The 22,883-nt window shown below is 43.3% G+C and overlaps 1 protein-coding gene across 1 annotated transcript in view; it reads right to left on the reverse strand.

Moving 5' to 3' along the window:
• The window catches only part of LOC139657863 (protein kinase C-binding protein NELL1-like), a 183,801-nt gene that overhangs the window by 144,347 nt on the left and 16,571 nt on the right, over positions 1–22,883 (reverse strand). The window contains exon 3 of the mRNA XM_071535810.1: positions 10,740–10,890. Within this exon, the coding sequence (XP_071391911.1) occupies positions 10,740–10,890 (151 nt within the window). The remainder of the gene's footprint in view (positions 1–10,739; positions 10,891–22,883) is intronic.

The raw sequence follows: 22,883 nt of genomic DNA on the forward strand, positions 1-22,883 counted from the left end.
GATTGAACCAATTAGTTGCTGACATTTTTTTTTTTTTTTTGTTACTTTTCACTCTGGTGGTTCCAGACATGATCCAGGTTAATGGACAGATTTAGGAAGTATAGGAGAAGTTTACTTTGTTGCTTTTTTGTATTTGGTTGGTTTAGATCAGTGGTTCTCAACGTGGGGTCCGGGGACCACCAGGGGTCCTTGAGGGGGGTTCCAGGGGGTTGCCAGCAAATTAATGAATTGTTAAACTTCACCATTATTTCATTGAACACAATTATAGAAAGCAGAAGAATGACTATTTTGATCATAGTTTCACTGTTATCTCTCTACCTACGATACAGATAGTCATGGAATTCTGGACAAAATCATATCTAACAAAAAAATATTCTCAGATTTGGGTCCAAGAGAGAAAATCTCATCAAATGGGGGTCCGTGGCTCTAATGTGTAAAAAAATTTGGCGTCCTTGATATAGAAAAGGTTGAGAATCACTGGTTTAGATTCACACTGACCAATTACAAGTGAACCAGGGCTTGTAAAAAAAAAAGTCACATGACTCACCACTAGCTCGTTTATTGGACAGAGTTTTGGTGACCTGTCATCCTGCCAGGTTAGAGATTTTGGCGGCAGCATGATGGACTTGTCTGCGCTCTTCTTCTCTGGTGTTCATACCAGTTAAGAACGCATGAAGAGCTAGCTGAATATGAGCATAATTCCCAGACTTGATTTTGTTCTGCTAGGTTTTCCAAGCATGAGGAACTGCTGGCTATCAGATGTCAACATCCGTCTCCTTAAAAACTACGCTGTTTGAATATATTGCTCCAAACTCCCTTGGTGTGAATGTGCCCTTAAACCTAATGAGCATATTTAAATGTAAAGGGGAATATAAAGAGTTGCTCTGGAACAGCCTCGTTGATGACAAGTAGGAAACCAACTTTGTGGACACTGTGACCCATTCAACTACACTTCAGCTACAATTTCCAGGGATATGAGGTCATTTTCTGCTTCAGGACTATTGTAAAGTCAATCTGAAAAGACATGCCCTCATATCATTTTTTTTTTTTTTTGTAAGCCCACAAAGTCAAGTTTCCGTATCGCTGTCAATGTAGAAGCTCCAGGTGATGTGATACCAGAATCAGAATCCCTTTATTCTGCAGGTACAACACATGCACAGGGATTTGTCTCGGAGACTCACTGACAGCTTACACAGTAACACAGTGCATGGCGGCACACGGTGCAAGCAGAACAGGACCTCACACAGCGCAGAGGGACAGTGCAGGCATGGAGTAGACAGCAAACTATGGACAGCACTCTAAAAATATACATTCAGCATTAATGTATGATGTGCCTTCAGGCAGCACGGCATGCAGTATGGAGGTATGGTCAGTGTCCAGAGGCACATTGGTCCAGTGTACTATAGCCATCACTGTTTCCCTTATATTATTTACCTGCAGTGCCCCCCCCCCTCAGCCCTTCCCAACACACACACACACACACACACACACACACACACACACAAACTGGAAAACTGCCACCACAGCTAGAGCGAGAGGCACTTGAGCGGCCTAATGTCCCGCCATAATCACCATGATATATTAAACATAACCAGTCATGCTAATTAGTTCATTAATTAAGCTAATTAATGCATTAATTAGCAGATATTTCTATCGCAACATACTTGCCTTCACATAACACATGATTAGTATTAATATGAACTCCACAAGTTAAAGAATTAAGGAGTTATAGTAGCTTCCAGAAAATATTTTTTTCCTCATTAATATGCAAATGTGTGCAGCAAGGTGCTCTGAAATCTAATCAGATCATCGTCTATAGGGGGAACCTGTGGTGTAAGAATGAAGTTTCTATCAGGTATTGACACACAGACAGACACATACAGTAATTACAATGAAAAGTCATCATCTCATTCAAAAGATAGAATACAGTAATTGTCTATATGTCATGATGTAAATATCCAAATAAGATCAATTCCCAAACTACATTACCTACTAGAACTGAACCTAGAACAGGCCCAGGAGTAAACCTGGGTCTCAGAAACAAAAGCCCTCCAAATCCATTGAAAAACCCTAAAGGAAGCAGCGGGTATTTCCACCTAATAGTATCAGAACATCAAAACAAAGCATATTTACTACAGAACATCAGCTAGTCCTGAGTTTGAAAAGTGGCATAGTGTGCAAAGACTTAAGTTACACAGGGTTGAGCACATATTCGGAGGAGTGCAACATCGTGTAATTCATCCTTAGGTAAATACATAAACAGTAACATGGTTGGGTTTACAGACAAGTTAATCCTGGGGAGGAGCTGTGCGGTGCAGAGGGGTTCAGCGGTTCAGCCTCATGACGGCTGCTGCAGCTCCTGGAAGAAGCCGCTGAGGTGACATGTGGTAAAGTCAAAATCTTAAAGTCAAATTGTACTGGAACCATCTCTAAGAGAAAAGTTTTCTGGAATACATTGTTGCCCGGGAATGCAGGGCCGGCTGTATATCATCCTGTCTTTTTCTTCACCTCAGTGTCATGCAGCTATTTTACGGAGGGCAGCTGACAGCCAATTATCCGCACAGGAGGGAGGTCAACACACTGGAGCTTGTCCGTGGAACTGGAGGAGACGGAGCAAAACCAGCCTGCGATGGCGGACGTGAGGATGCCTTCAGTTATTGACCTGTAAAATGTGACCAGGATTGGTTGTGAGACATTGTGCTTCAGCTGTCACAGGGAGAACCTCCTTGAATTGGGCTTTCTTGATTTAGCAGATGTTCTCGTCCCATTTGAGGGTGATGGTAGACAGGTGCAACTCATCTGAGCTGAGCTAAGGATCTCCAGGGCAAGTCAATTCTCATCTTCGCTGTTTTTGTGTGTGTTCAGGTTATTGGTTGGCAGCACAGCGCGATGCGAGGCAGGCCACCTAGCTCCTGTTCATAGGCTCAGCATTGTTGGTGATGAGGCCCATCAGGGAGGTTTCAGTCTCAGAACCCATAATCTATCGGTCTGACAATGATTAGACTCTGGGGGCAACGGCCAATATTTTGGGGTTTCCGGTGTGGCCAGCAAACATCCGGGCCAAGACTTCCTCTTCCGTGCGCCGGTCATTGTTTACAGTCCGATTAGCAACTTGAGACGCGAGAATGGAGTCGGAGTTGAGAGACGACATCTCATATGGAGATATCTGTTTATAGAGATTAGCCGAAATGTCGTCTGGACTAGAGCTGCAACGATTCATCGATTAATCGATTAGTTGTCAACTATTAAATTAATCGGCAACTATTTTGATAATCGATAATCGGTTTGAGTAATTTCTTAAGAAAAATAAGTCAAAATTCTCTGATTCTAGCTTCTTAGATGGGAATATTTTCTGGTTTCTTTACTCCTCTATGACAGTAAACTGAATATCTTTGGGTTGTGGACAAAACAAGACATTTGAGGACGTCGTCTTGGGCTTTGGGAAACACTGATTCACATTTTTCACCATTTTCTGACATTTTATAGACCAAACAACTAATTGATTAATTGAGAAAATAATCAACAGATTAATCGACAATGAAAATAATCGTTAGTTGCAGCCCTAGTCTGGACCTAATACACCTACAAAAAGTATCAATGTTTGTGTATTGTACTCAACTTCAACTCCATTCTCGCATCTCAAGTTGCTAATCGGACTGTAATAGAAGAGGAAGTCTTGGCCCGGATGTCCACTGGCTACACCGGAAACCCCGAAATATTGGCCGTCGCCCCCAGAGTCTAATCGTCGTCAGACCGATAGATGATGGGTTCCAAGATTGGGGAGGTTTTCTCCAGAAGTTTAAGCAGTTTGATGGACAGGTCACCGAAGGTACAGTCACTGCTGTACAGAGTGTGGAGGCGGAAAGAGAGCGCATATCGATGTGTGACACCTGTGTGGTCACAGCAGGTCAGATACACAGGGTCCTGACCCTTCTATCTGTTAGAAAGTCCAGTATCCACCCACAGTTTTTTAAGAGGCAATTGTCAGACAAGCGGAAAAAAAATCATCGCAGGTCCCATCCATGTCCTGCACCCTGAGTACAAGCTCCTTCCCTCTGGCAGACTGCTTAGAGTCTCCCCATGTAAACTAAACAGGTACAAGCGCTCCTTTGTCCCCCTGTCCATCAAAGCTCTGAACAACAGGTCAGGAGGAAAGATCAGGAACCATTGGCGGGAGTGTAGTTAGTGGTGGGGGGGAATGTAATAGTGCTTTGTGTTGATAGCAAGAGTGCTAGGCTTCATAATATTATTCATAATATTCCTCTCTTACCTTTCTTTGCTGTAAAGAAAGGCAAATTTGGACTAATTTACAGATGTACAAACATAGGCAAATAGGGCCTTCCTGATTCAGTAGTCATTGCTAACATACTATCGTGTCCAAACAGGTTAGCACTCACTGACCAATATACAGAATTGGCGCATTAAGTGAACTGCTAACTCACTGAACAAACCAGCAACTAACCCATTCACTAGCAACTGAACCGCTGAACGAATTGAACAAATGAGTCACTCACATTTGTACCATGCACTATTCTTATTCTATTATTTTTTTTATTACCTTCCCTGTAGTTTGTTCTGCTACTGGACTGTACATTGCTGCTGTGACACCCGAGTTTCCCTGAGGGGATCAATAAAGTGCGTCTTATCATATCTTATCTTATAGACCAGTGGTTCTCAACGTGTGGTCCGGGGACCACCAGGGGTCCTTGAGGGGGTTCCAGGGGGTCCCCAGCAAATTGATGAATTGTTTAACTTCAGCATTATTTAATTTACAAGAAGTTAACACAATTAGAGAATGTAGAAGAATGACAGTTTTGATCAAAGTTTCACTGTTATCTCTCTACCTACAATACAGATAGACATGAGATTCTGGACAAAATCATATCTAACAATAAAAATATTGTCCGAGAGACAAAAACTCATCAAATGGGGGTCCGTGGCTCCAATGTGGACTAAATTAGGGGTCCTTGATATGAAAAAGGTTGAGAATCACTGTTATAGACCAAAAGGTTGTACTGTGACGAACACATGAAAATGGCTTCTCCAATTCATGTTCTGGCGGCTTTTCGTGATGGAAGTAACATAATCTTCATACTATTCCTTATCCACAACCTGTAATCTGTGTTTCAGAGTTTGTGCTCATTTTTGATGAAATGCTTTGAGCCTGTGTTGATGTTCCACATGAGACTCTACCAGGCCCTGCAGATTTCCTGATGTCTTTGCTGCCAGAAAGGTTTTTGTACTTTCTCCTTTGTGGTGAGGAGGCGGGGCAGAGGGGCAGGTGCTGCTCTCTGGAGTCTGAAAACTGTTGGACAGGTGGGGGAGAGCTGGCTGTTGCATGGGGGTGTTGGCGGGGATCCTGTCATTCAAAATAATGATAAAAGGACTAGAGGTTTTGGGGAAGTGCGGGGGAAGGGTTTGCCTCACATGGACTCTTTGTGTTGCTGGTGAGTCATTTCCCTTCCCGTGGGCCTGCTACTTGATGTTCCTCCAGTCCACGTGTTCTTTAGTATACCATATATTAGATTTATTGTATTTCACAGTGATTTAATTCAGTGAGCAGGCAAGAGAGACAGTAATAGACGGTGACTCTAGGCGTCAAAGCTATCATCAGCATCTGAAGGCCTCCCTTTGGCTGTCTTCAGTTTCTGTCTGTATGCTGGTCAGTGGTGCCCAGGGTGGCCCGTCAAATTGAGCTCCATCCAACTCCACTTTCAAAATTGCAGTGTTTTCTTCTTGCATGTGGCGCAGCTCACCAGTTTCCTATTTCTCGAGTTACAATGGTTAAAAAATCCTTTCACTCAGGAATACCGACAGAGTTGGGATGTCTGGTTTCCAATACTGTAATCTGTCCCATAACAGGCATTCCATTTTATCCACTTTTGCCTAGGGGGGTTATACACGGCAGCAAGGATGATTGAGGGGAAAAACTCCCTCTGTGAGTAGAACAGCTTGCAGACTAAAGACAGTGACTCTGGGCAAGAAGAGCAGAATTCTGTATTGCAGAAAGCCCAAGTGAGCAGGTAGTCTTACCATCTGGGACAGTGGTAGATAAACTAGGTTTCATAGAAGACTTGCAGTACAGGAGAAGTCAATGTTAGTCCTAGTCAGCAGTTGTAATTTATCCATTTTCTTGGTCAGAGAGCAAATACTGGAGAGGCATAATCCAACAAGTGCAATGTAGAAACTTCCAATGTAGAAACTTGTATCCTCCAGAGGTGAAGGGTGAAGGGCCCGGCTTGTTCACCCCTTCTCAGAAATTGAGGATAGAAGCCTGCAGGTTTACATCCCTAACATTTAGAAGCAAATCCCATCTGATGGTAAAACAAAGTTCAAAAAATACAGAAGCTCAGGATTTAACTTAAAATAAACAGAGACAGAGCACCAATCCACCGTAGCAGCCAGGCAGAGCATCAACCTGTTACAGATTTCTTATTTTGAGCACTGGCCAAACTTTTTGGCTCACCCGCTTAGGGCTGCTAAACCATAAAAAAATAACTTCCAAGAATAATTTTTAGTTGCCAAAATCACTAATATACTTTTTTCATAGAAATAGGTCACTGCTATTCCATGTGTAGAATCAGATGTTGTGTGCTAAAAATCGCTCACTTGCATATACAATGGATTAAGTGTAATTCATAAATAAGTGCAACAGCATTTAAATTACAAGAGAGTGCTGTAATTTGAGTCTATATATATCCGAGGCATTCAAATGTCTCTGAAAGTTACTGGCCAGTGTTGATTTATCCACCATCCAAGACTAATTTTACTGGCATTTGGTGCTTGGCAGGTCACAATTTTGGACTTTGACAGTGAGAGTTGTTCATGCTCACATATTGAATGGACTGTCCATAATCATAAAAATAAAAAAAAGCAATATATTTACCTGCCCATTTCCCATTACCATGCCTACTGACCACAACTCCCAAACCTTTGTCAGAAAGTCTGTCTCTCTTTCATCCATCTCAGTATGTTTTCAACACCGGCGCACGTCGACATCCACTCAGCATGTTTCCATGAAAGAGACGGACCTGTAAGCACTTAGCGGTGAACTAAAGCTACGCGGGAGAAACAGACCTGTAGCATGTGACAAAGGGCAGGCATATGAACAGAGCAGCTGGAGGAGCTGGCTGTGCATCTTTGGTGTTGGGAGTGCTTAGGTGAGAAGAGCAGCGGAGATGGGGCTTTGAGTTAGTTCATCACAGAGCTTTCCACCACTTGCTGACAATGGGAGCGTTGCCGGGACCGAGGAAACTGCTGGCTAGGCAGAAAAAAAGGCTCCTTTTGTTCTATTCAGCCTAGTGGAGCAGTAATAAACCTCTCCTCCCATCATTCCCCGATGCCGGACAGAAAAAAAAAAGAAGGCTTCTGCTTTTGCGGCGGGTACCAAGAAATGCCTGCATTCAAACGAGTTTTCCCTTTGAGACGAGGCAAGTGGAGGGAGAGAGGAGGGGGAGGGAGAGCGGGATATTATCATACTGGGACAGTGGAGGAAGAAGAAGAAGAGGTGGGAGGCAAGAGAGGGCGGTCCGATTGTGCCGAGAGAGAGAGACGGAGAAGCAAAGAAGGGACAGAGGAATGTATGATTGGATTTGGCCGAGTGGTAAAGTTAGCTGTCTGTTAGCCGGCTGAATGGACCGGCTGTGTTATAATGGGGAAGAATGGGCATAGGTTGAGGGCTCTAATAGGGCCTACAGAGAGGATTCAGAGCTTCAGTACAAATCCAGAGCCACAATGGAGCACAGGTCTGCATCAAGCCAGACCACGCTCTGTCTGTCTCTCTATATTTAATTACACTCACAGTGTGGCTGTCGAACTCACACATCCATACATCTCAAATCACTTGGTACAGTATGGCTTGGCTGGTTTTGCAGTAAAGCAGACAAACAGGCAGAACCACAACATCTCCTCCATGGTACTCAATATTATTACATATACCAAAAGTGATTATTCAAATTTCTTACTTAAAGGTCCCATATTCTACATTTTCCATCATTTTATTTTATGTCTTGAGGTCCATTCAAAGCTGTGTGTGTGGTGTCATGTACCAAAAAACACTCTCAATCCATTTCTCCACGTTCATTTTCCAGCATCTCTCTGAGCCTTACCAAGAACAGGCCGTTTCTGTCGCCGTGTCTTTAAGGCTCATTAATATTAACGACCCCTCTGTTCCGATTGGCTAACCGTTTCACGAGTGAAACGTGAGACGCCGCGGCCCGGCAACCGTGCGTTTTGATACTTTCACCATGTTTAGATAGACCATCCAACTAGGGCTGGGCGATATGGTTGAAATCAATATCATGATAATCATAAGGATTTTTCTCGATATCAAGATATATATCACGATATGGTTCATGTATGCAAAATCACATTAAATAATCAAATGAATGTTTATCTCATTGAACCAAATGGTGATGTTAGGTGTGATGTCAAACAAAACAGAAATATTCAAATAATATTCCTACCATACCTCATTTTATGAGAGTTTTTAAGTAAAATTTGCTTGTCATCATCAATTTAGACAGCAGAAATGTGTCACGATATCAAAATATCTTCATATCATCACGATATGATCCCACTGAAAGACGATAAACGATAATATTGAACTATCGCCAAGCCCAGTCCTTTATAATCAAAGAGGCAAGGGAAATCCTGTTTTCCACAAATTGGGAACTTTAATTTATCGCTTAATCGATTAATCTATTATTCAAATTATAATCGATTCATGTTCTGTCGATCGACTAATTGATTAATCAACTAATCGTTTCAGCACTAGTTAGCATGTCATAGTATTCAAACTGTGCAGGTTGTAGCAACCAAAATGTTTGGTGCACCAAAAAGGAAGCATCCCCGCTGTTTTCGAACGGTACAAATGTCACAGGTTGGCTCAGGAGTCAGCACATCAAAACTGGTCAATTATGGGATGCTGCAGGACTGTCGGGTGAATGTGAGCGTCGTTGAGTGGCCCTTTAATGCAACATTTGCTTTGTCCAAGCACTCCTCAGAGCTAAATATGCTGCATGGTGCGTGTCATTCTGCTTTGGAGCCTAAAGGAGGAGATTACAGTCGGTTGGCTCCATTTAGCCTCGCTGTTGTTTGGCCAGCCTGCTGTGCAACAATTATGCCTGCAGGTAATGACACAGAGAGAGAGGGACAGTGGAGAGAGAGAGAGAGAGAGAGAGAGAGGATAATAGAGAGGATGGAGACTGAAATGGCAATTCTCAGGGTCACCTTATGAGCACAGCAGGGGCTAAATGTGTGTCTGCACTCTCATACATTCTTGTTTAGGAGTGGAAAATCATATGGCCGCGTGCACACACACACACACACACACACACACACTCACACACACTCTCCAGACAGTTCAGAGCCTTCACCCACCCCACTGTGTACTATTTAGCCTTTGTGTTGAGACTCAGCATACACAGATGCACACCCTCTGCCGCTCACGTTGCCTGCGTACCGTACAGAACCGAAAGCTTTTACCTTCAGACGGAAAATCAATGTTCTCTGCCCTTTAAAAACAATTCATTTGTATAGTTTCTCGGGGGGGGGGGCGGTGCGAGCTCGCTGCTGCCACTCACTGATGTCCCGCAGCCATCGCATTCTGCAAATAATGTCCCATTCATTTAACAGAACATCCAAAAAGACTAGCAATGCTCAAAGTATTACTCAGAGAAAATAGGCCAAAGAAAGGCTTCTGTGTGCCACCGTGCTCTGGCAGTGCGTAGGCTTGTGCCGATATGAAATTGTGCGATTATCTTGGCCAAAATTATCTCGATATACGATGTTATCTCGATATTAATAAGCTGAAATCCTTAAAAGTGTAATATGCTTTAATTATTTAAAAAAATATATATATCAATCACAAGACATCTCTCGTTTTAATGTAAGACTGTAGAATATATGTAAAATATTGATGTAAAATATTTGACTTTTTTTCTAACGATAAAGTCTTAAACAACACAAAAAACAGCAACTAAATAAGTAAATGAAGTCAAATGTGTCTCAAATCAAGTGTTGCTGCCAGCATCCACTTTAACTCAGTCAGCAACACGAATAGAACAATTTATTAGAGTGTTGCGAATTTTCAAAATTTTCCTTTTTCAGAAAAATAATAACAGACCCCCGAGCCCCGGTTATCGCAGCGGTTGCGGTAATAAAAAATTTGGGTGGTGTCATAATTGTCATTGGTTTTTACCGTGATATATATAGTGATACCGGTTATTCTCCCATCCCTAGTAGTGTGTGAGAGCTCAGTTGCGATGCTGCATGTTCCAGTTATCAGAATAAGTGCAGCAGCCACAGTCAGAGATGTTATACGTCCGTTTATGTAACATTCTGAGATTAAATTTAACATTCATAAAATGCTTGGTTTATCAATACTTCCCCCTCTTCTGTCTGTCTCTCTCCATCGACATTACCAGTCAGTCAATCTCACCGCTACAATGTATGGCAGATTTGCTTTTTGCCCAGAGCATATATAGGAAGAAATTTTGCACTCTGCCAGCCTACGACTCCCCTGCCAGCGCCCACGCATAGGCAGAGCAATCTCAAATTGATCTTTACTTCAACTCATCAAAATTCATCGACAATATCTCAGGTATGAATAAGATGAGAATTCATCTCTGGGTTCAATTTCAACAAGAACATTCAGTCAGTCCATGGTGTTGGAAGTAGAGAATTGTGCAGAAAGGGATCTGAAAAGGTCAAAATGAAGAGGATTAAAGATGTATTACCTGTGCTCCGACTCGTGGATGGAGAATATGACTCCTGACGTGGACGACTTCTGCTGGATGGAGGCCAGGAAGGTAAATTCACTTTTACTCCTAAACAGCTGCACCACCTTCTCTGTGATGTGTGCCGGGGCGTGAACCGCTCTCCCGACATCTGAAGAAATAAAAGAAAATGGAAAGTAATCATGAGTTTGTGTAAAGCGTGTTCACAGGCGATGTGCTGTCAGCCTCCTCGGCTACCACTCGTCAGAACGTGGGGAAAGACGTTAAGAGAACTAATGACACATGGTGAAAGACAAACTAACTCCTTCAAAGCCTTTCAGAATGCACCTCATCACAGCGTGCTGGCAGTTGGCAATTTATGGTGACAATTTATGTTTGAATAAATCTGCTGTCGCCGACAGGCTTCAAACAGCAGACTAAAGCATGTAAATCAAGGCTCAAACAAGCAAGTGCAAGTGTGTGTGTGTTTTTGTGTGTGTATGTTCATGTATTTTCTGTTATTTTATGTTATTACATTACATTATTACATTATTTATGAGGAGCAAATGTCCTCACAAGGATAAACGGGTGAGGATTTTGCCGGTCTTGGGTTTAGGGTTAAGAATAAGTATTAGGTTTAGGTTGTTGCACTACACACAGAAAAACAAAGGTGCAAAGGGGAATTGAAAATGATTCTTTGGAGTGACGCCATAGAAGAACCATTTCTGGTTCCACAAAGAACCTTTAAAGAACCATTTCTGCTCTCCTTTGCTTAGACACATGCGTTGAGTTTTTGTTAATCTGCCCTTGTATCGCTTCATTTGCAATTGAACAACATATACTATGGACGGGTTTGGTTATTTTTTCACATTTATGCCATCACCCACCATCCAATAAGTAAGAATTAAGGTTCTTGAAAGGTTCTTTGTGGAAGCAGAAATGGTTCTTCTATGGCATCACTCGGTTTCAGTTCGCACCTTTATTTTTCTGTGTGATAGGCAACTTTGCACCTGTTTGAGTTTTGAAGACTTCAGTACCCAGAAATCGTTGAACATGATGTCAGTTAACTGCACACAGCACAGCCTGTGATGTTTTATACCAAAAAAGATCTAATGTTGGAGAGTGTTTGGAAGATAGTTCTGTATTTTGCTCTTAAATCTATGAAATGCAACTTTTTGACATTAAAATAATACATTAATACAATATATCATACCTTAACAGTCTGGGTCTGTGTGTGACCCTGTGTGTTCATGTACATAAATTCCCATATTTGACAGGATTTTCAATGAGGTTTGGGATGGTTTGGGGCGTTGTGTGTGGGCGTGGCCAGTGGTGAGCTGGGCTGTGGCTATCAAGGGCAGGAAAGTCACAGCAACAACAACAATGGCAGAAAGTAGGCAGAAACGTAAGAACAGTGAAGCTAAACACAAAGACAAAGACCGTTCAAAAACACGGGGGAATATCAGTGTTGTGTATTTATAATCGCCGACTCCCTGCGTTTGCTGTCTTCTTCTTCCACACCTGTTGTGGCTTCATGATGCCGGCTCAGACTAGATGACAGCTCAACAAGAAGAGAGACAAGTGTTGGGTGGGGAACTTGACCAACTGAGGGGGAGGACTGACAATATATCCTGTCTCAAGACAAAAAGTTTCAAATTGTAGCTTTAAGTTTGATTTGTCACTTCATGTGGGCAGAGAAAATTTCCTACCAGTGTCCAATACTATAACTTAATTTGGACAAATAGGTTGAATCTATAGTCTCAATTAGGAGGAATGGGGGTGCTGTTCTCTATTGTGGCCCAACTTAATGGTCCCATATTCTCCACTTTCCAGTGTTTTATTTTTTGTCTTGAGGTCCATTCAAAGCTGTTTGTGTGGTGTCATGTACCAAAAACACTCTCAATCCATTTTTACACCAAGAACAGGCTGTTTCTGTCGCTGTGTCTTTAAGGCTCATTAATATTAACGACCCCTCTATTCCGATTGGCTAACCGTTTCAAGAGTGAAACGTGAGACGCCGCGGCCCGGGCAGCTACAGGTAGGGAAAACTCTCCGGTAATAAACAATGACAACCGCTCAACCGCTTTGAAAAAAAACACTTTGTTAGTCTATTATTTCTTACAAAAATGATAATGAGCGAACCTTTGTGACGCCACAAAGTTACGGAAGTCCAAACGGCTCGTTTAGAGGCTCGCTTTACTAATATGGATTGTGTGGATTTAGTTGGCGACCATGCGTTTTGATACTTTCACCATGTTGAGATAGACCATCCAACTCCTTTATCATCACAGAGGCAAGGGGAGTCCTGCTTTACACCATATGGGACCTTTAAATTGCACTTCACTTGCACTTTATGGACCGTTTCATGGTCTACTTAGTGCCTTCCCATCATCGTATCTGTTTATTTGTATTTGTTTGCTTGTGTGTATTTTTCTTGTCCCATATATCATGAGCTCTGAGTGTTTCTGTTCGAGAGACGGACGACAAAAATACACTGCTTACGAGTCGCTTCTGCTGTAGACCGGGTGTTCCTCGCAGGTATACAAACGTTTATGAGTATGTGTGTGTTAGTGTGTGTGGGTGTGTGTGTGTATCCCCCCCCCCCCCCCCCCGGGCAGCACGCGTGTGTCTGTGCCACCGGAGCAGAGGACAGATATGAGTGAGCGAGGCCTTTCTGGTTGCCCGGCTGCAGGATGACAGACGGTCCGGTGGAGAGCGGCCCGTGGCTCTGCCCCTGCCCCTGCCTCTGTCTCGGGCGCAGGGCTTTTAAGTCTCCCCAGGGTGACGGCGGCCAGCCTGCCCTCACACTCCGCCCCCCACCCCCCACCCCCCCACCCCGCTGTCACAGCCCAGTCGGCAGCAGCGCCACTTCCCCCGGCCCTCCAGGCTCTCTACACGCCGAGTCCGTTATTAGATCAAGCCCTCCGAACCTGCAGAAGCACGACCCGCCTGTTTATGATGGGAAGAGAGAAATGTGGAGTGTGCTGCTACTAGATTCTGTTAGCTTTTCTCAAGACTATGTTTCTTACTCTTATTTAACCAGACAGGCGAGTTAAAAGGCGCTACATGTATGAAGCAAAACAACTGAGCACCTGTGACAGGGGAATTTGTAGTTGTAGAAAATAGTCACACGTGTATCAGCAAATTTGAAGTCACAGAGAAAAATGCGTCAGGAGTTGCAAACTTGTAGAATTTTTTTTCTCTCCCACAAACACAACAGTTACACCTTCTCAAATTCTTCATTGCAGGAGCACAAATCCTATTCTACGAAACACAAATGGAGAAACTCATACGCTCACATTTTTGCTACAGTTGCAAAACACGTTCACACACCCGTATCAAATAATGTGAAGTCGTGGACAAAATTTGCACATCCGCAAATCGGTATGTGAATTCATGCAATGAGAGTTGCACACCTGTAGAATATTTTCTCACACATATTCATTTTTTCTTGGATATTTTTCTATGTGTATGTAGCATCTGAAAAGAATGGCAGCCTTTACAATGCATTTCACTTTGTGTGCATTTGCTCAACCTTGGAAAGTCTAACATATCAAAATGAAGCAAGAGCAACCGCAGCAACCCGTCTGGACTGATGCTCATATTCAGGTATTTCTTCATGTTCTTAACCGGTATGAACACCAGTGAAGGTTAACTACAGCAAAGAACACGTCCAGTATATAATATGCTTAGCTAAACTTACAGGCACTGCACTGCAAAAAAACGTCCATCTAAATGAGTCATTTAGTCTCATATTCAGCCTTCAAATCTTATTTTTCTTAAATCAAGAGATAAATCCTGCCAGTGAGGAGAGATAACTCCACTTGTTTCCAATGCAGCCTCACTTGTTTCAGGAATTTTCTAGAAATGAGTGTCAGTCTGTTGAAACAGAGATAAGGCAGATCACTGCACTGCTGTCAAGAAAATGACACTTGATTCTACTAAATTCTTGAAACAAGTTGATTTACACTGGAAACAAGTTAAATTATCAAACCCCACTGGCAGATTATTTCACTTATTTTAAGAAAATTCAGATTTTAGAACTCAGTAATACGCTAAATAAGTTCAAGTTCAAGTTTATTGTCACATACATTTAAAAAGTACAATGTACATTCAAATGCAATGAAATGCATCTGCCCTGGCTCTATCTCAGCCCTTAAAAACTATATATAAATAAGAATAAATAAAAAAACAAAAACAATAAATAAGAGATCCCGCAAATAATAATCACTATGAGTTATGTAAAGTGCTACTGTTCAGTAATGTAACCGCCTGGGGGTAAAAACTGTCTTTGAGGCGGCTGGTCCGAGCTCTGATGCTCTGTAGGCGTTTTCCTGAGTGAAGGAATGAGAACAGACCATGTGCTGGGTGGCTGCTGTCCTCCATCATACTTTACTTAGGGCCTTCCTTCTACAGCGGGAGGTGTAAATGTCCTGAATCTGTGGCAGTGGGGTTCCTATGATTTTTGAAGCCGTTTTTACCGTCCTCCTCAGTTGTTTGTGGTCTTGTTCGGTCAGGTTGCCAAACCACACCAGTATGCCTCCAGTAAGGATGCTCTCTATGGTCGCCCGGTAGAAATTTACAAGGGTCTGTGGACATTCCATATTTTTTAAGGCATCGCAGAAAGTATAGTTGTGCCTTCTTAACAACACAACTGGTGTTTAGAGACCAGGAGGGGGAGTCTGAGATCTGAATGCCTAAGAATCTGTTATTATTATTATTAAGTTATTATTATAAGTTATTCACAATTTCAACAGGGACATCATTGATGTAAACTGGTGGCTGCAGTTTTGGACTTCCTAAAATCAACAATTATCTCCTTTGTTTTCTCAACAAATAACTTGTTAAGATGGAGATTTTTTGCAGCGTGGAATCGGATTTGTTATGGCTGTCCAATAAACAAGCTACTTGTGAGTCATGTGACTTTGGCTTGCAAGCCCTGGTTCGTTTGTAATCAGGCCGTGTGAACAACTACGGTTCGGACCAAAGAAAAGGAACCGTAGGTGTGATGGCACCCTAACAATCCACTAATGGATCATCGGGGTGGCGGTCCCTCTCAGTGGAACCCGGGACGAACCACAGCGGCACGCCCAACTGCCTCCTCGGTGCGGCGGCAGGCTTGTAGACATAAACAAAGCCATTTACAGTGACAGGCGGGAGCAGGTAGAGCGGGAGGGTTCGGCTCCTGGCAGGCAGGATGAAGCTCAGTGTAGCAGGCAGCAGCCGGCTGTCGCCTCCCCCTCTCTATTTTACAGCTCATCACTTTAATCAGCAGCCTGGCGGGCCCGCCCCGGCTCCGCTAAGTCTTACAGATGGCCTCTTTAACTGGCAGCGAGGAACGGGAGCTCAGGCGCGGTCCGGAGAGACTTCGCTCACGAAAGACGAAGCCAGCGCTGTCTCTGTGGACATCTGTCTGGCCCGATACGGAAACCGGCAGAACACAACAGCCATGTCACCGTGTCACAGCCAGATAAGCACATTACTGTACTGCGCTCAACTTTCTGTCAAGGGCAGAAAGTGGAACAGGCCGAGTTTTCCGGAAGGCCAGTGTCCAGCCGGCCAGCAGCTGCCATTAACGTAGAATAGCCTTCACCTATTACTGCTACAGGTGTGTGTGTTAGTGTGTGTGCACCAGGATAAGAAATTGTTTTTTTTCCCACTTGCTCACTTTTGATTTTTAGGGCCGTTTTGGTCCTTTTCGCACACATTTATTCACATTTGCATTGCATGTTGGCAAATAAACACTCCATTTGTATCACTAAGATTTATTTTATTACATATCATACTACCCCCTCACATAAATAGAGTAACAATCAGAGACAATTTTTACTTCAGGCTGTTGTTTTCTGATCAAAAACAGCTCCAATTTTTGTCTCCCAGAATGCATTGGAAGAGTCTTAAGAAGTATTACAATGTCTTAGATCTAGCTGTATATTATTTTTTACACCATGCTTTGCACTTCAAGTCCGCCCTTAGAGGAAAGAACAGGGTCAGTATGCTATCTGCTTTACTAAACACAGTTGGACTTCATCAATTAATCAATATCCTTTTTCTTATCCTGCCAATTTCAAGTTTCACAACTTTTAGTAAGCTATGTTCAACCGCAAATAGTTTGTTTTTTTCTTTAGTTTTTAAATTATAAATTTGATTCCAGGTACCCTGAAGAATCGGTTCCCACGCATCTCCTACGGTGGCCCCCGGGGGACAGTTGTTGCATTCAAGCATGATAACTCAACGAAAAAAATGTGAACAGGGTGAATGCAAAAAAAGGGCACGCCTATTTATCAGTGGCATTTTCTGCCCCCTCATATTTAATTTCACATGTATTTTATGAACTTTTGAGTAAATGTCTGACTCCGGAGTGCACAAACAAGTATTATCAACTACTTTAACAGGCCAACTAAAAACATCTTTACCTGTGGATCTTAAGCCAAAGATACTGCTATGGGTTTGAGTACATCTATGAGTTCATGCATGCACACACACACACACACACACACTCAGACAGTCTCTTTCTACCCTCAGGAGTCAGATCAAAGAGTGTCTGTCTGTTGGACAGTCACATGCTCAGTAACACACTCGTCCCCCAGCAGCTTCTCGGAGGCTGCCGGCCAGTGGAAATGGCGTGGAACAACATTAAAGATATATTAGAGAAGAAGAAGAAGAAGAAAGAGCATAAGAACACATCAGAGCTTCTTGGAATCAGCTGTGGCCAATTAACTAAACCCACAAAGTGGCTGGCAGCACATGGGATACAATTCTTTTTACTGTAAACACAGACGAGTTATGAAACATAAAACTTATGAAACTGCAACACCTGCCCAGCACCATCAGGGTGGAGGAATCATGGGTAATGATGGGTAACAAATCTACTTTTTTTCTTTTTTTTTTCCCTTGATCTGATTTTTGGGGTCATTTTGGTCCTTTTTATCAAACTAGGTTGATCTGACAATATTATTGAACTGTAATATAATACATTTGCATTGCATATTGGCAAATAAACTAAATTTATACCACTAAGATTTGTGTTAACTTTTTCCCCCACTGCTGGAAACTAGCAGCAGGCATTTCCCCTCTCCAGTCCCATCTTCCACTCCTCCACTGTTGAGTTTTTATTCTTTGTTGTTGCAGTGGTTTGTGTGTGTGTCGACATTTTATTCTGCTGCTGCCAACATTTTCTCCTCCTCCTCCTCCTCAGGCTGCAAGCTCGGTTGTTTTCCGATCAGAAACCGCTCCATTCGGGGCGTCCTGGTGGCTCAGTTGGCTAAGGAGCGCACCTTGTAACTGTGACTTTGAATCCAGCCAGAGACCTTTGTCACATGTCCCCCCTCCTCCCTGTCTCTCTCCACTGTAACCTATCCAATTAAGGCAAAAATGCCCCCAAAAAATGCTCTAGTCCAGAATTCTCATCCAGAACACGCTCCAAGAAAAATCGGCCAGTCATTGGCTTCTATGAATCGCCTACGGTGGCCTGCGGGGGATAGCAGTTTAGTCTAGTTTATTTATATACCGTATATTTATCACAAGCAAGTCTCAAAGGGCTACTACAGTGGTTCTCAACGTGGGATCTGGGGACCACCAGGGGTCCTTGAGGGGGTTCCAGGGGGTCCCCAGCAAATTGATCAATTGTGAAACTTCAGCATTATTTTGTTCACAGGAAGTTAACACAATTAGAGAATGCAGAAGACTTACTATTTTGATCATAGTTTCACTGTTATCTCTCTAGATAGTCATGGAATTCTGGACAAAATCTAACAATAAAAATATTATCATATTTGGGTTTGAGAGACAAAATCTCATCAATTGGGGGTCCATGGCCCTAATGTCAACTAAATAAGCGTTCATTGATATGAAAAAGGTTGAGAATCACTGCCATACTACGTCATATAGATCATATATACACATCATATTCATCCTTCATATACATCATTTACTGCATCATATACATACATCATATGCCACAAACACACTCTACACACACTCTCCTATGGGGAATTTAGAGGCTTCAAATCCACCTGACCTGCATGTTTTTGGACTGTGGGAGGAAACCCATGCAAACCCGGGGGGGGGGGGGGACATGCAAATTCCACAGAGGAGATTCAAACCCACGACCTGCCGCCAGCTGCATTCACACAATGAATATTTGACAACTCGAGGTGAAATTTCCTCCCCTTCATTTTTTAATTTCACCGGCATTTTCTAACTCCCCCCCCGGTAATTTCTGACCCTGTCATCGTTATATACACATCCACACCATCCATCCAGCACATCCAGTACATTCCATACATCGAGACCCGGGCCAGCCACTCCAATCCATCCGGCACAACAGCAGAGCCGGAGAGTCCCTGAGGAGCTACCCTGCTTTCCGCTGCTCAAGGCGGCCTGCAGTGGAGAGGAAAAAAAAAGCAGCAACCCTGGACTGCAGAACGAGGGCCAGGGCTGGAGCTGAAGATAGAGAGAGAGAAAAGGACTGAGGCATGACTGGAGATGGAGAGAGAGAGTCCTCAGAAAACAAACCCACACACACACACCGACACACACACAAACACAAACAAAGCTGTCTCAAGGATGCGAGGTAATGCTTAAAACTAAGATTCTGTGTCGACTGAAACCACTGACAGCTGCTTCACCTTGACTACGGTTGTGGCAGGAGATGTGGCAAACTTCTTCTATCAAAAGACACACAAAAAGAGAGGCGGAATAGGAAAGTGCGGGAGCGAGAAACCAGCCAGCAGAGAGAGACAGAAAGCGGCAAATAAATTACCGAACGAGGTCAGTCGACAAGAGGGTTGTAGCTACAGCCAAGTGGCAAAAGAGCGTCGAGTAAAGTTCTGAGAAATGGCAAAAAGCCACGGAAAGTGAACATTGTTAGTGCGGTAAACACAGAAGAGAAGAGCCTGATGTGTGAGGAAGGGGTGAAGTGGAAGTGCGTGTCAGGCAGCCCGGCGAAAACACAGCGAGCCTCTCCCGAGTCGGCCCCCGGCTCGCATTTGAAGAACTGCTCAGCCGCTGCAAAATTCATGAGTCTGAATTGATAAAACATTGATGACTCTGTTCGAGATTTCCTTCTTTCTTTTCCTTTCACGAGAAAATAACTCGACTGACTAAACGCTAAGACGCCCGTAAGTTGTATCCAGTGGTGGAAAGTAACTAAGTACATTTACTCAAGTACTGTACTTCAGTACAATTTTGAGATACTTGTACTTTACTTGAGTATTTCCATTTGATGCTACATTATACTTCCACTCCACTACATTTCAGAGGGAAATATTGTACTTTCTACTCCACTACATTTATTTGACAGCTTTAGTTACTTTTCAGATGGAGATTTGACACAATGGATAATATAACAAGCTTTTAAAATACAACACATTGTTAAAGATGAAACCAGTGGTTTCCAACCTTTTTGGCTTTTGACGTCTTACAAAAAGCAGTGTGTAGTCGGGGTCACATTTCAGATGTCTATGAGTTGTTAACAGCTCCACCAAATAGTGATTTTTCCCTCTAAACCTCACATGGTTTCATTTCAATAAATGTTCAAATCATCCAATATTTCAGCAAAAATCTAAGATTAGAGAAAAAGTCCAAAAACTGAAAACAGATTTGTGTATCAGAACTTTGTTTTTTCTTCTTTCCTTTCCCATTAATCATCTCACGACCCCTCAGATTTATCTGGAGGGACCCGACCCCTAGGTTGGGAACCACTGGACTAAATGAAGCATCGCGTTAGTTCAGGCAGGGCACGGACGTCACGCGTTGCTAGTCATCTACCAGCTGATCACCACACACCAATCATAATCCATTCTCATAACAAGGCGGTCTATTTAAATGGCCTCCTCCTACACTGATTCCTGCTTCACAACTGCTGCGCACTCTGCTGCTTGGTAAAGCTTTACCTCCACCTCCCCAGCCTCCACCTGTTACAGTCTATGCAATCGAGCCACGGTGGCTCTTAAATGTCACTACTGAGTGTTGCTGTTCTGGCTCTGCTCTGTCCACTCCCATGGGGGGATTTGCATGGCGCCCCTGCTATACCTTCAGCATGCTTGCCGGGTAAGCAGGGAGCTGCTCGAGCAGGGCCATATCCGCCAAATATAACTGTATTACCATTAGTTGCAGCTAATGGTTTCATCTGTGACTAAAGTGTTCCTGACTGAAACTAGCTAACTGTATATAAAGTAGTTCAAACTAGCTCCACCTCCAGCAGCTACAACAGTAACATGCTGCTTACACACTGATGCTTCAGTATTAATAATCTAATGATGTCATATATAATAAAATATCAGTCAGAGGGACCAAACCACTACTTTTACTTTAATACTTTAACTACTTTTTGCTGCTAATACTTATGTACTTTTACTTAAGTAGGGTTTTTCATGCAGGACTTTTACTTGTAATGGAGTATTTTTACATTGCTGTATTGGTACTTTTACTGAAGTAAAGGATCAGAGTACTTCTTCCACCATTGGTTGTATCCGGTGGGCGTCGGTGTAAAGCGCTTAATGTGACGCAGAAAAAAGTCACAGCGGGCCACACCTCACCTCACGCCTCCTCCCCCTCTGAGGTGACGGCGCTCTGTCATGAGTCATCGGATCGAGTGCGGTGAATTATTCTCTGATCATTACAGTAAGTAAGGGCCGCAGCCCCAGAGAGGAGAGACCGGCTTTCTCACATGGAAATAAAGCTCATCCATCTCTGGGAGATTCATCATCAGTCACTTAAGGAACAATGCGGCTCGCGCCTAATGGAAAGTCCTGGGGAATGTTAGATATTGGTTAGAGTAATGAACTCGCCTCTTGATTTCCCTCATGTGCAGCAACATTTGCATGTTATATATCTCCAACGCATACACACACACATACATACACATGATCAAACACACACACACACGCATGTAACAGACACACACAAGCACCCACTATAAGAGCAGCAGTGAGGCTGTGGATCTGAGGCTGCTGTTGAAGCATGAGTGTGTGTGTGTGTGTGTGTGTGTGTGTGTGTAGGTGTGTGTGTGTGCATTATGTGGAAGGAGATCAGTGCCAGCAGAGACTGCATGTGAACTGAATACATTTGAATTTGTCACGCTCCTATTGAAATGTTGAATTCTAAATGAATTCCAAAAATTTAATTTGTAAGGCACAATTTGAAATTGAAGGCAATGGCTTGAAATTCAATGTGATTATTACTGAACGTAACTGTGTAAAGTATCATTTCAAATCAGACTGAGCTCTCTGAGACACAGCCAGGGATGCAGGAAAAGCAAACGAGCAAAGATTCAATCCAACAGTGTCTGAAAGTACAGAAACGAGACGAGAACAAAAACTAGGCTCGTAAAATCTCGAGTTAAAACTTTGCTTGTGAAGTTAAATTTAGGAAATTGAATTTGAAAGTATAGTAAAAAAAGTTACATTTAATAATAAACACACTGAATTTCAAATGGTGCCTTCCAAATACAATTCATTTATTCAAACATTTCACTTCTTGAACTCAACAGTTTACATGTGAACATGACAAATTTAAATTCATGCATTCAAATACAGTCTCTCCTGGCACTAATCTCTTTCCATAGTGTGTGTGTGTGTGTGTGTGTGTGTGTGCGTGTGTGTGTCTGTTTTGTTAACAACTCTCAAGGCTGAAATCCTATCCATAATCTGCTCCACCCCCCACAGCTCTACACAGCCCCCCCTCTGCTGTGGGCAGGTTTTAACACCACAGCTGGCACACACTGCTTCCAGTCACTCACACTGTACACATACAGTAGAAACACACACACACACACACACACACAAAGAACATAGACACACACACACACACACACACACACACACAGGGGAAATAGCTGGAATTGAGATGTGAGCTAATTTAGTGGAGCTGATCTCTTTGAGGTGCTGTATCAGTATCCAGTCAGGCTTCTGGTCGGTCCCGCTGCTGGGACCTGGCCCCCTCTCTCTCTCTCTCTCTTCGGGGGGCCCGAGCAGCTGTAGAGCCGGGGCCCCCCCGCAGAGACCCGGCAGGAGCTCCAGCAGAGAGCCGGCGTCCCCAAACGCAGCTCGGCGCCGCTTAATTACCTCCTCACTCTCACTCTCACTCGTCCCCGTCCCCGTCCCCGCTCCGCCTGACAAAAACTGCCGATCGCGGAATCCGTGAGCGGGACGGGGCCCGGCA

This window comes from Centroberyx affinis, unplaced genomic scaffold (assembly GCF_046629955.1).
Source record: "Centroberyx affinis isolate AG114_WGS23_722 - 3 ecotype Tasmania unplaced genomic scaffold, CSIRO-AGI_Caff_v1 ptg002767l_1, whole genome shotgun sequence".
In the NCBI taxonomy this organism is placed as follows: domain Eukaryota; kingdom Metazoa; phylum Chordata; class Actinopteri; order Beryciformes; family Berycidae; genus Centroberyx; species Centroberyx affinis.